This window comes from Myripristis murdjan, chromosome 10 (assembly GCF_902150065.1).
Source record: "Myripristis murdjan chromosome 10, fMyrMur1.1, whole genome shotgun sequence".
Classification (NCBI taxonomy): domain Eukaryota; kingdom Metazoa; phylum Chordata; class Actinopteri; order Holocentriformes; family Holocentridae; genus Myripristis; species Myripristis murdjan.
This window is the reverse complement of record NC_043989.1, coordinates 14921344-14934568: the sequence shown is the minus strand read 5'-3', so window position 1 is coordinate 14934568 and position 13225 is coordinate 14921344. Positions and strand designations below refer to the sequence as shown.

The window sequence follows — 13225 nt, the reverse complement described above, 5'->3', positions numbered from 1 at the left end:
CTTTTTAAAATTCAGGGAAAACTCACCATGGCTCATGACAACTGACCTTTGATTTTTTTTTTTTTTTTTGCTCTTTACCTTTGTAAGCCAGCCTGTCCTTTGTTCAGTTCTGTGGAAACATCATGTATTTATTGATTTACTGATTGATTGATTGGGTCCACTGGCTCTGTTATGTTGTGGGAGGCATGGTCCTAACATGGTTTGGGTCCACCTGTCCCATTAAAGGGGAGGCTCACTGCAAATCAATACAAAGTTATTCTGAGTGATCACCTTTACAATGTGGTGAATCCTTGCTATCCTGGTGGGCGTGGTATCTCTTCCAGGGTTCACTGAATGGTTTGCTGGAGGTGGAATTGGTGTAAATCAGGTGCAATAGTCTTCACAGTCCACATATCTCAGCCCAGGTGAATACCTCTAGGAGATTTTGGACTGGTGTGTAGACAGCGCTCTCCTCCACCATCATCAAAACACCAGATGAGGGAGTATCTTTTGGAAGAATGGTGCTCCATCCCTTTAATAGAGACACTGAAGCGTTTCTGGCAGCTTGTGTTGGCCCGACACTTTCCTGAGACACTTAATTGGCTTTTCCTTTGTCACACATCTGTATGTCATCGATAACATCTGCAAAGGCCTTGTGATTTCCTGCTCACATACATACCATTGTCATCCGGCAAGTCCATGCACTAATATGTATCGTGGCAGTAATTGATATTGCCAAGATTTATGGACAAAATCTTGAAGGGAACATAAATGCACATTTTTCGTCCATGAAAGCAATACCACCCAGTCATAATGCCTCAGAATCTTAACTTGCTCGGCTTAGACTGTATTATAATTATGTAAGTTGTAATTTATGAAGTTATAATGAAAGGCTTGCTGCATATGGCATGGACCAAATGATTGCTTGTTCAAATAATTTAGTGTAAAATTAAATTGCATGAACTAAGTGGTCATATTGATATTTACTGCAGCTGCAGAATATGAATGCTCCAGATTAGTGAATAACAGGAGCATGCAGCTGGTGTGACATTCCTCACCTATCTAACACCCTGTTTACAACCATATGAGGAATATAGTCTGCACCAGTGGACACACTCAAAGGAAAGACTCGGTTCACTCAGTCGCTTGTGTAAAATAAAATCTTTTCTATTTCCAATCATTCGTGGATACATTTGAAGAGATACAAGGAACAGTACAACAAACAAAGTCAGGCCAACTCCTCTAAAGAGCTCTACATTGCCCTTTAGCATCTAAATAAAAAAAATGCCACCTTTAACAGTGGAAAAAATCCAAGTGCATGCTGGCAAAAACTTTTTAAGTGTGACTGTCTGAAATCCAGATATTCAAAAATTACTCATGGTGATAATACAGTAGCAAAATATTACATATCAAGAAAGAAAGGCTAACATGAAAAGAGATTTTCTTAAGACGATTACAGAAACAAAGTAATCAAACTGCACAACTTCAGAGACTAGTAACAAACAGACCCCTCTTAAAAGTGAGTCTTTTTAGAAGCTAAGGAAGAGGAAGAATGTTTCTGTTTTGGGCAAGTGTGGGTCATGTAAACTGTGGGGGGGATATGGGCAGCGAGAGACAATCAACAGATCAGTCCATTCAGCTCTTACTTCATGGTAATATTACATGTACTCTAAACTGAGCCCACGACTGACACTTGGGAAAAAAATAGCCATGGCTTTTTATTATCCTGCAGCAATCCTTCGCTCTCTGCAGAGTGCCACCAGTTTGTGAAAAAGCTCATCCAGTTATCTCAAAGCAGGGTTCATGAAGAAGACAACGGGTGCGCCTTGGACCACTGTGTCTGTCTACTGGAAGAAACCATGAGCTTGTTCACCATGACTTTGTGAGCCGGCTATCAAAGAGTATCAAAAATATCTCTCCACCATCATCGAGCTCTTCCTTTCTTCCCCATTTCACATCCATCTCCCACCTGTTAAAAAAAAAAAAAAAGAATACTTCAAACAGCCAAAATGGCATGAAAATGTGAATGAAAATTGAGTGCTACGCTTTGACAATAATATTTCTTCACATCTTTAAACACAAGAAATAAGGGTTTTCAATGTTGCACCTAGTTGCCGTTCACTTGTGAGGGCAGTGTCCCTCTGTGGTCGATTGCTGCCCGCTCTCTGCTGCGATTCTCCCGCTCCTCGTCTTCCTCATCCCGCTCCTCATTGCCGCTGTGGTTCTTACAGTACAGCCTGGATGTAAAACACAGCAGTAAGGAAACCAACTCACAGTATGATTAGTTATTCAGCAAACCAGGAATCAATTTTAAAGTTTAATGTGGTTTGATTTTGAAAGTTAAGATGGTGCAATAACCTGGTAACAATAATCTGAGTTCATTACTTGCCATTTAAACTGATGTACAAGATTACCAATTTAATACATAATCCAAATTATTTCAGATATTTTAAAATATAGTGTAGTACAATAAAGCCAGTGGTTTTCCCAGGTGTGCCACTAAAACTTTCAGATGTTAAGCTGCTCTTGGTTGCCAAAATAGCGCTATTTTATTTGTTTTTTTTTTAACATTAACATGGATAATTAATAGCTGATCAGAGTCAAGAGGTGAATGTGCATTTGCCATGACACTTAAAGGCTTACAGTCACAAATCCTGTCACATCAGCAGCCTTAAGTGATGGATTTCAAGGGATAGCAATTACTTTCTGGACGATCCCCAAAAATTTGAAACTGGAGTGTAAATGCGCAAGTGTGGCAATAAATATATATAAAGCATGAAACATTTCTGCACAAGAAAACAAGTATGTAAATTATGTTATTATAATCTAATATACCAAACCTCCTCTGTGTTTTTGTAGTAGATCAGAGCCTTTACTTATGAACTAAAAATCGGTTCAGTGGTAGAAACCGAGCTCACTTGTAGATGCCACGGGCCATGTTTTCAATGTACTTGGCTTTGTCCTGCAGGCCGCAGTGGTAGTGGTAGGTCTTCACACAAGCTTTGATTTCACACCCGATGGTAGCTCCCAACTGAGTGCAGAGAGTACATTTCTGGGGAGGAAGAAAAAAGTCACCCAACAAATTCTTAAGCAATCATTATTACGTTTCCGACATATGTATTTTTTTTTCCAGGAAGAGTTGCTAAATCATCAGAATTATTTAAGTTTGCACACCATTCTTTTCCCCCTTTTGATTTCCTGGATGACTGTTTTGACATCGAAGTTTCCAAATTCAGCCCGTGAAGTGGTGGTCAGCTGGACCGTCCCAGATGAAAAAAGCTGTAAGGGTTTTAAAGAAGAATATAAAATCCCAGCGTTGGCACTTTCCCTGCAGACACTGCTGCGCAAACAGAAGCTCCAACAAACAGCATAAACATGTGGACCGTCTTTACCATCTCATCTTACCATGCACTTGTAGTGTGCAGCAACTTTTTTGGAGTTATCAGCATGGAGCATTCCTCTCGTTTCATTTTCCTCCTCCCCGGCGTGGCAGAAGCCACAGCGTTGCCCACCGTCCCCTGGGCTGGTCCTCAGAGGTGACCGGTCCCGCTAGAACACACACACAACACTGATCAGAGCGACAAACCCGCCACCCGAGACCACATGCAGTGCAAACAGATCATGTTCCATGCGGTCCTGGGACTGAAACAGATTGTGTTTTGCGAACAGGCGTGTTGCCTTACATGGGATGAACTCTCCTCGTCCGCGCCCTGCGAGGAGGTGGACCGGGTGTCTTCTGACTGGCCACGAGATCCGACCTTGGCTCTCCCCTTTTCAAACCTTCCTCGGCCCCGACTTTGTGGAGGCGAGGAGTCTGAATCGTTGGCCACACCTGCCTCTTCATCTGATAACGAAGCAATCATTAGGTTTAAAACGCTTATTTTTTTTACTATTAATCAAAACCAAAAAGACAAACTAAGCACAGTAGAGGCCGCAGGGGAACATGACATGTATTTCGAGGCTGTGACAACACTGTGTGTGCAAAAAAAAAAAAAAAATCAGACATCATTATCTTGTTTTGATCAATTAGACTGCACAAGTTGCATTTTGTTCAAGATGTCCCCTCATTTTCGATATTTCTGCACATAATTTTGCTCCTTCAACAATGTTCATGCTGTTGCCACAGAATACATACTTTCCCCCTGCAGGTTGGCCATCACCAAACTCTGTGTGAATGTGTTGTCTTGAAGGATATTTTTAGGTTTAAAAAACACAAACCAACCATTTCTTTTCTCTTGCCCTGAAAAGCGAGAGGGGAAAAAAACATCCAAAACTAAACAAAAAGCAGCCTTGTCACAGTAAACCAAGAAACACAGCGGGGGAATTGTTTTTAATCTATATCAGCAGCTTCCCATCTCTCAATAGCGTAAAATACCGAATATAATAATCATCTCTGTACTTTGCAGCCCATGAGAGCTGCTTTTTAATCAACATAATGTCTTAATGTCCCCTCCCCACTGCAATAACAAACATCAGACTAAATGTAAAACACAAAGCAGCTGATTGGGAACAGCAGTGATTAAGGCATATTTTTTGGTTTCATCAGAATAAGTAATGACAATCAGTGGGAAAATATGCATTTAATATTAAATGCACTTTCAATCTGTTAAAGACTCCATCAAACATAAGTGAAAACACTGCGGTAAAAACAAAAAAGAAGAAAAAAAAATACAAGTCATGATGTTATTTTGGGACCGCCCTCTCCCAAATGAGTAATCACTTTCTCTTTATTCTTCTTATTAAATTCTTTAGCTCCAACAAGCTTGTGAATATTTCCTTAAAATGCAGGAAAAGTAAAGAATAAGATGCATTGATGCCTTTGATAAAATTCCACTTTGATTTTTTTTTTTTTTTAATGTACTGTTGCTTGTATTTGTGTTTTGAATGAGGAGGAAAACAGACATTCAGTCCCAAGTCCAACTCACAGTGGTGTAACAGATGTTAAAGTGCACTTTACCTTGAACATCATCCTGTGAGGCATCCCGGTGTTTGCGACAGTACACACTACATTCAGGAGCAAAAGACAAACAACAAAATAAGTTGGACAAATTGTGTCTTTATTTACCTTGGATTACCTTGTAGGAAAAGACCAAAGGCAAAGTGACTCACAGGTAAATCCCTTGTGAAGGATTCTCTTTGATCTGGGCTCTGTCCTTCAGAGCGCAGTAGTAGTGATATGTCCTCCGGCACGTCTTCACATCACAGCCGATGGTAGCGCCGGGTCGGTGACACGAGGAACACATCTGGAGGGCGAGGAAACGGAGATCAGACTTTCACAAAAGAAACAGATCGGCATATTCACTGTGTGGCCACTTTGGTAGATACACGTATACAATAATAATATTTAATATTATTTAATCTAATTATATAATATTTAAGGGTCTGCGGGGTATAGGTTTGGGGGTATCCTTAAATGATGAGTGTATCCTCTATATTAACTTTTTATATTACTTTTGTAAGTAACTATAATCGATAGTCTACTTGTTCACACTATTTTAATGATTGTATATTTATTTGTCCAGGGACTATGGGTGGAAATTAGCTTTATAGCTATAACCTTGTACAGTGCATCTCTCCCTTTTGGGTTAATGTCTATTGTACCTTGTCCCTGTTTCAGAAATAAAAATCACTATCACTATCACAATAATAATACAATCCATTACAACTGTTGTGCCATAACGTTTACTTTTACGATGCCTATAATGCTCAGGTTTTCTCTCTGTCACAGTAATAGAGGTGTTCATTCAGTTCTATGTTTGGCATTCAGCTCATAGTTAGTGGTGCTGTCATACTGGACTGCATTTTATTGAGAGGTGTTTCTACTATTCTGTCCCCCTCATGTATCTAAATAGGGAGGAGAAAAATTAGAAACACCTCAATATAATGTAGTCCAGTCCAAGACCTCTGCAAACTACAACCTCAGTCATAAACATTGAATTAAATTTACACATTCTCCACAATGTCAGCAAAAACTGAACATTATAAAGTTTATTAAAAGAATGAATTCATGGCAGAGCTGTAGCAGTGAACTGCATTAGACTGTACAGGTGGACCCAATAAAGTGGTCCCTGAGTGTACACGCTTTTCCCCCTATTCTTTTTTTTTTTTCTTATAGCATTTATTTATTTTCTTTCTGGATCCTTTATCATACCCTTCGTGCTATATTATAGGCCTTATTTTTACTGTCTACTCTGTTCTTTTGTTCTCTTTGTTCAGACAGATGTGTATTTTTCTGCAGCTTCACCACCAAATGGTAACTTAAATCGATGTATGATGATGTACATGCCTTGAAAATAACAATCAGATGTCAGGGAAAAAAAAGAAATAGATCAAACTGCTGTGCACCAACAGCTCTACAATTACTTATACTGCATGATACTGCTCCTCCTTATTATTATAGATAGCTGTCAGCTGGTAGTGGGATGCAAAATGAAATTCTTAAACATTAAATTAGAACCCATATGTTGTCAGATATGTACCAATATTATTTTTTTACAGAACATAATGCAGAAGAAGATGCATTGGGTAATTTCAAAATGATCGTTTTCTTAATTCAAGCTTAATTAATGTAGTTAATAAATATAATCAGTTGTCAGTTTGGGCAATAGATTTCAGTGTTAAACTGTCAAATATTTGCTCTCCATGACATATCTTTGTTACAAGTGTTTGATAACCACATTTGAGGGATTCTTTGCAAAAAAAAATGTGTGTTTATGAACATATGGAGAAATATATCAATATCAGAATTTTTTTAGTCTAATATCAGCATCAGCCTCAAAAACCCAGTATCAGTCGGGCTCTACAGTAAATATTACTTATTCTGAAAAATCACATGCTCTGATTAGTAGAACATGTAGGGGAAGCAGAAGAGTCCTTACATGGCTCTTAAGGGCCGTATGCAAATAAGATTAGATTAGAGGGGAATAAAGATCGTGTCAGAAGAAATAACACTCAGAAGAAAGAACAGATGAGCACAAAACTAAACTATAAAAAACTAACAATCCGGAAATAAATGACTCAAAACTAGCGTCAACAACTCATGGGAAAGTACAGATAATAAATTATAGATAAGACTATAGGTTTATTTGCGGCTGGTACTAACTGCTTACTCGAATATAGATTACTAAATATGAAACAAATGTTGTATATGTAGGTATAAACAAATACAGGTAAATATATATAGGAATGTGAAAATGATGATCAGCAACACACAAATGTGCCTTGTGTATATGATATGTCTTGTATATATGACGTGCCTTGTATAGTTATGCACGGTGAGGATGCTCATTACTGTACATTGTTTCCCTCTTTGTTGTTTGCAAACTTGCTGCTTTGAACTGCCCCATGAGGAATAAAAAAGCTGGACTAAATTGAACTGAACTGAGCTGAATTACTGGCTGTCCCTTCATCAAAAACTCCACAAAGGAAATGTCATTTGTACACTGTGTGTATTATAAGCTATTAAATAGAGCAGCTACTCTGTTTTCTCAGACAAGCACAATTTTCGAGAGTGTGGTAGTGTTATTGTGGTACTGTCAGCATCAATGGCATCCTGTATCACCAGACATATCTGGGGCAACAAATAATATTGTGAAAACACCCACCCCAACACTTGTTTCGGGTGCAAAAACAAAATGATGCTAATATAAATCTGGCTTTGATACCCCAAATCAGATCCACTGCAAAACATCTTCGGTAAACAAAAGCGTTCCATTTTGTGCCATTAAGAGCCGAGAGTGAAAAACAAAACAAAACAAAACAAACAAACAAAAAAAACCCTGCTGTCATTCAGCTTTATGCCAAACACTGTCTCACGAAATGATATAACTCTGGTAGAAGAAAAATGTTTGATCACTGAATTTCGTAAACTTAAATACAACTGGGCTGTTTTGTAATGTGCTGCTCTTAGATGCTTCACTGACAGAGAAACACGGGTGTGAAGCTCCGCCTGGTGGCTTCACAAAACAAGCACTCTGCTTCTCTCACAACGCAGGCCTGTCCATAACTCACCAATTTGTTCCCCCTTTTGATCTCCTTTTTCACATCCTCAATGGAAAATCCTCCGATGTTGTCACTGTCTGAGTGAGATGTGACCAGGGCAGAGGAGAAAAGCTACACGGGACGATTATGAAAACAGGAAATGGTTATCAGAATCAGAATCAGAGATCCTTTATTGATCCCCGAGGGGAAACTGGCTCAGTTGCAGTTGCTCTAATTCTCAAGAGAAGACTATATTATAAGCATAAGTGAAATGATAAGAAATAGAAAAAGACATAAGAAATAGAAGAATATGTGAATTATAAATGTGTAAAAAAAAAAAAAAAAAGTATGTGCATTATGTATAAATATGAGCATTAATCCCATAATAATAATCCAACAATGAATACAGAAATAAGAAATTGAGAGTACGCAAAAAGTATATCGATGTACACCATACATGCACTGTGGTATTGCACTACTAAATCATTGTAAAGTCAGGTATAAGATTATTGCACAGTTAAATAGTGTAAACAGCAAACAAAAAGTATCAAAAACAGTATCAAAAAGTATCAGTAAACAGTTAAAAAGGTGGCCTGTTTGGTATTTTCTATAATCAGCTATTATCACTATCATGTAAAATTGCTGCAGCACTTTACAGTTCATTATAAGCTGCATGTTTGTTTGTTTGTTTTTTATTTCCCTTTACTAGTTCTGATGGTCCATTTTCCCAGTCTGCTGGAAACTGAGCATGTGCCTGTGTTTGCATTCGTGTGTATTTGTGTGTCGTTGGTATTAGGCAGGTTTATCACCACTAATTCTACCATGATAATAAGAAAATCCCACAATGTGCAGGTTGTGTGTTAAAACCGTGTTTCCTGAATGGCATGTCAGTGCCTCAGTGGCCACAGAGTGTGTGTTCTGCTCACCATGCACTTGTGGTGGGCTGCCACCTTCTGGTTGTCAGACACCAGCAGCTGGCCGCACTCCTTGTCCCGGTTGGTTCTGCAGAAGGCACATTTAGGCAGCCGTGATGCAGCTCCTTTCCTCTGTCCCGACATGGCCAACTACTCTTGTGTGTGCCAAGTTTCTGTCTGAAAATCAACACCACAAAAATGAGAAAACAGCGTGACAAGTTATCATTGTGTTAGCGTGAATGGTGGACGATTTTCAAAGATATTATCCGAGCAGTTAAATAAATAACATAAGCCACTTATTCACCCAGAGACACTACCTTGCCAAGTCTACCATGTTATAAAAGCACAGCTTAGACAAAAGTTAGAGTGATTAGCTATTTCATTGCATAGATCAAAATATAAGTCTGCCTCAAGGACATTATATCCCTGTGAGAGGCGAGGAGCCATAGGACTTTATAATGTATATTTGGAAGGTGCCCAAAGTGCAAAGTGAGTAAAAGTGACCTTGATGAAAAGGATGGCCCAAAATATTGGCACCGAATTACAATAAGATGATAGCAAACCTGTATTCCTGACTTGTTTATTAATATGTAAAAACAAGACAATAATATCTAGGGTTCAATCTTTATCAGTGTGTATCTGCACAAGTACCAATATTTTGGGTTGCCACGATCCCTAACAGATGCTGTTATTTATTTAAGAGTAAAATATTGTGTTCTTTAGTTATCCAACAGGGAAATCTAAGTTTGCTTCTCATTTCCACCCAAATAAAAAGTGGATGTTATGAAATAATGGATAAAAATCCCTGGAAATGAGCCAGTGGAAACACTTTCCCAGAAACAGTTGGAAACGTCACTTTGATGCGAGCACTACAGCAAGTAACTCCAAAATAGAGCAATGAAAGTCACAAAAAAGTGTCCCGTGTCCTAAAAACACTCTTAAAAAGAGCTGACTTGCTCAGATAAGCCTCTGATGGATGACACATGGGGCCCCACAGAGTTGTTGAAAGTCTTAAGCTTGACCTTTTTCCAGTTTCACTTTCCTGGCTGAGTTCTGGAGAGTGTCTTACACTTCCATATGAAAACTGAAATCTACAATCGCACTACAATTGCTGAACGGTTTCTGATAGCCAGCGGAGTGTTTTATGTTCAATATTGAAGGTGGCAGCGCCAGACAGGATCTGCATAGCACAGTGGGCAGAGAGTCTGGGTCAGTGGTCCTCGGGGTCCAGACGACGGCTACTTCATTTTCCTACCAGGTAGTTTGTTGCATCCACCTGTCATCACCGCTCTGAATCAGACTCATATCAGACTGCTACAAGCAAAACCAGCAGCAACTCTCTCCAACCCAAGGACCAGATCTGATGTCCACTGATCTAAATGCAAACCAATGTGTAGCATACACAAAGGCCACATTTATACTGTATGTAACCTCCTCCACGACATCAAACAAACACACCACAAGCAGTTTTTATGATACAATCACATTTCTTGTTGCATACACACCCTTTCCCAATATTCCTCTATATACTATATGCAATTTTATTCTGTATGGCCTGTTAACTGTGATAAGTCATAGGCCTACAGGACAAACAGATTAACATTTAGAGCAGCTGGTCTGATTTTAATTTGTATCAAAACATACTAGTGCGTTGTATCCAAATAAAAACTTTTACATATTAATTATACATTATTTCTTTGGCATTCTTGCACAATGCATTGATCACCTTCACTGTCTGATTAGACTAATATTACATCTTTTGGAGTAGATGGAAGATCAAACCTCTTAAATCGGTGCGCTTTCATTTGCAGGGGCAGTCTGGAGGAGATCTGGCCCAGAAATGTGGCGACGGGCATTTGAAGAGACACCAAAGACACATTCAATAACAGGATTATAAATAGATGGAGTGAATGTTTAATAGTCCACAAACGAAAAGTGGGTGTTTTAATCACAATAGCAGTCTGCTGCGACGCCTTGATATAGCCATTACTGCCATGACAGCAGGGCCAGGATTTCACTGCGGCGGCAAAAGCAACGGAGCCCAACGTGCAGGCACACAATACTGTCCAAGTAAATAACACATTTACATCGGGCTTATTTCAACCTGTGCCGATTACTGAAATGTTCCCCAACAACCATCGTCTACCACATGGCGATGGCGTTGACGATGCGAGATTTGCGCTGGGTGGAAACATGAAAAAAGTCCCCCCCGAAAAAATCTCCCACAAAGTTTTGAATTAAAGGGGGTGTGTGTGTTTCTCCATCAAACTATATCTGAAAACAATTTGCAGCGTGAACATGCGAACGCCCCAAAAATAAATCGAAAGGCCTTTTTTTCATGCAGGGAAATAAAAAGGTCGATCGTAGGGAAAATATGATACTCCGACACACGTTTGGGCAGGACACCGAGCGGCTACGAATATTTCCCTTTAAATTGTAGGAAATTATAATGACAGGCGCGGGTCTTTGCTACCCCTTTCGAAGTAAAGAGCGCCATACGTGATGTATCCCTGTGAAAAGACAGGACCTGAGCTTGTACGCCAGCATTACGGCCTAAAACACGGCACTGGGCCTGAGAAGACAGAGGTTATTTCCCGGCCACAGAGGCACACTTCACATCTTACCTGGACCGATACTCTTTTCACGCAAGACAGCGAATAGACGCAAAAATGTTCCCGTGACTGAGTGTGTTCCTTTCCGTCCTTTCTGAGAACTGATCGTGCTTTTCACACTAATGTCAAGTCAGCCTCGATAACTAAACGAGACTTCCGGCCGACACTTTCAAAATCAAAGCCTTCTCCACCGGCAAAACGCGTCGACACTTTGAAATAAAGCAATGTATCAAAGCGAATATATCAAAAAAAAACATAAGGAGAGTCGGTGGAAAATTAAATTTTGAGCTATAAAGTCATTTTTATATCATATGTTCAGCCATTTAGGTGCACAAACTATTGCCGAAATGACGGAAATACCACATGAAAAAGGCTTTAATTTTGAAGTAAGTGTGACAATCACAAAGGCAGTTGTAGCCTACAGGCGAGTCATGTTAAGTGGATTGCCGACTGGCTCTTTTTAAGCAGGCAGCTCTCAAAGATGTTTGACAAGCATAACTTTTTTTTTTATTATCTCCGCCATGTGGTAGCCTGGAGGGGATTATGTGTTTGGTTGTGTGTGTGTGTGTGTGTGTGTGTGTGTGTGTGTGTGTGTGTGTGTGTGTGTGTGTGTGTGTGTGTGTGTGTATCTGGAGCTAATTTCACATACTGCTGGGCCTATCAGCTTAATATTTTTGTATAGTTATGGCTTTATGATCAAGGTAGTGATTCAAAACCTTTGAAAAACATTTGCCTTGCTACTGCCACTCCCTCTCTTGTTTCACTGTCTACCTCGCTTGACCACCGCTGCTCTCTCTCTCTTCACTTAAGTTTGAACACCAGAGAAGGGGAGATATGCAGGCAGTACCTCCATAGTTTCTCATCTCCCGGTGGTTTGTTGCCTTAAGTCTGAGCACTGGAGAAGGAGAGGTGTGCCCTGTGGAGGTCTGCACTATACTGGGGGAGAAATTTGAGGGTTAAACAAAAAGAAATACTCCTGAGAAACATTTATGTTCTCTCACAAAGCTTTTGCATTCCCTCACAAAACTTTCTGTTCTCCTGAGAAACTTTTGTCTTCTCCCACAAAAGTGTTGTGCTCTCTTTAGTAACTTTGCATTCATTTGAGAATGTAGAGAAATGTTTGAGGAGGGCAGGGGGTCATATGTCAAAGCCCCATTGTCTTTATATGTTAAGCCAAGCTCAAAATAAAACTTAATAATCTGCTCCTTTTTTCCACCAAGTGACATGTGTACAGTGGCTCAGAAGTACTTTGACATTTCTGCGCAAGTCTTAAAACGAAAAAAAAAAAAAAAAAATCACATCACGTGTTTCTCCGGGGAACGCAAATGTTTTGTGAGGGAACGCAAAACTGTCTCTGGAGAACACAAATGTATTTAAAGTTTGTTACCGTCCTTTTCTTCTTCCATGTGTAATTTTTTTCTTCCTCATGTCCCTTTAGGGGCTCCGTAGATTTCTAAGCAAAATTAAGCAACAGAGTTCCAAAATGCTAATAGGAGGTAGCCAAACTCCAGATGCTTTATTCAACGAAAACTGCAAAATTATTCCATGTGCCAAAGGAGTAATTTAACCTTAAAAATCCAAATAACATGTGCCAACAACAGGCAAACTGCGCTGGCAAGGAGAAGTAGTGTGAAGTCAAAGCTCACAGAGAGAGAGAAAATGGCACTTAACAGAATAGTGCTAAATTTAAAAAATATATATATATATTGTCTCAAGCATTATCACAGACTTTAAACCATT

General features: G+C 39.4%; 1 protein-coding gene across 1 annotated transcript; it reads right to left on the bottom strand.

Moving 5' to 3' along the window:
- Nucleotides 1-1124: 1124 nt before the first annotated feature.
- phf6 (PHD finger protein 6) lies at nucleotides 1125-11638 on the bottom strand. The gene is made up of 11 exons (XM_030061666.1): nucleotides 11498-11638; nucleotides 8886-9050; nucleotides 7990-8091; nucleotides 5089-5222; nucleotides 4937-4983; nucleotides 3663-3823; nucleotides 3385-3528; nucleotides 3154-3258; nucleotides 2898-3031; nucleotides 2087-2216; nucleotides 1125-1948 (listed from the first exon to the last, which is right to left on the bottom strand). Exons 2-10 carry the CDS (start codon nucleotides 9015-9017, stop codon nucleotides 2087-2089), a joined length of 1089 nt encoding a protein of 362 aa, XP_029917526.1. The 5' UTR covers nucleotides 9018-9050; nucleotides 11498-11638; the 3' UTR covers nucleotides 1125-1948.
- Between the last annotated feature and the right edge of the window lie 1587 nt (nucleotides 11639-13225).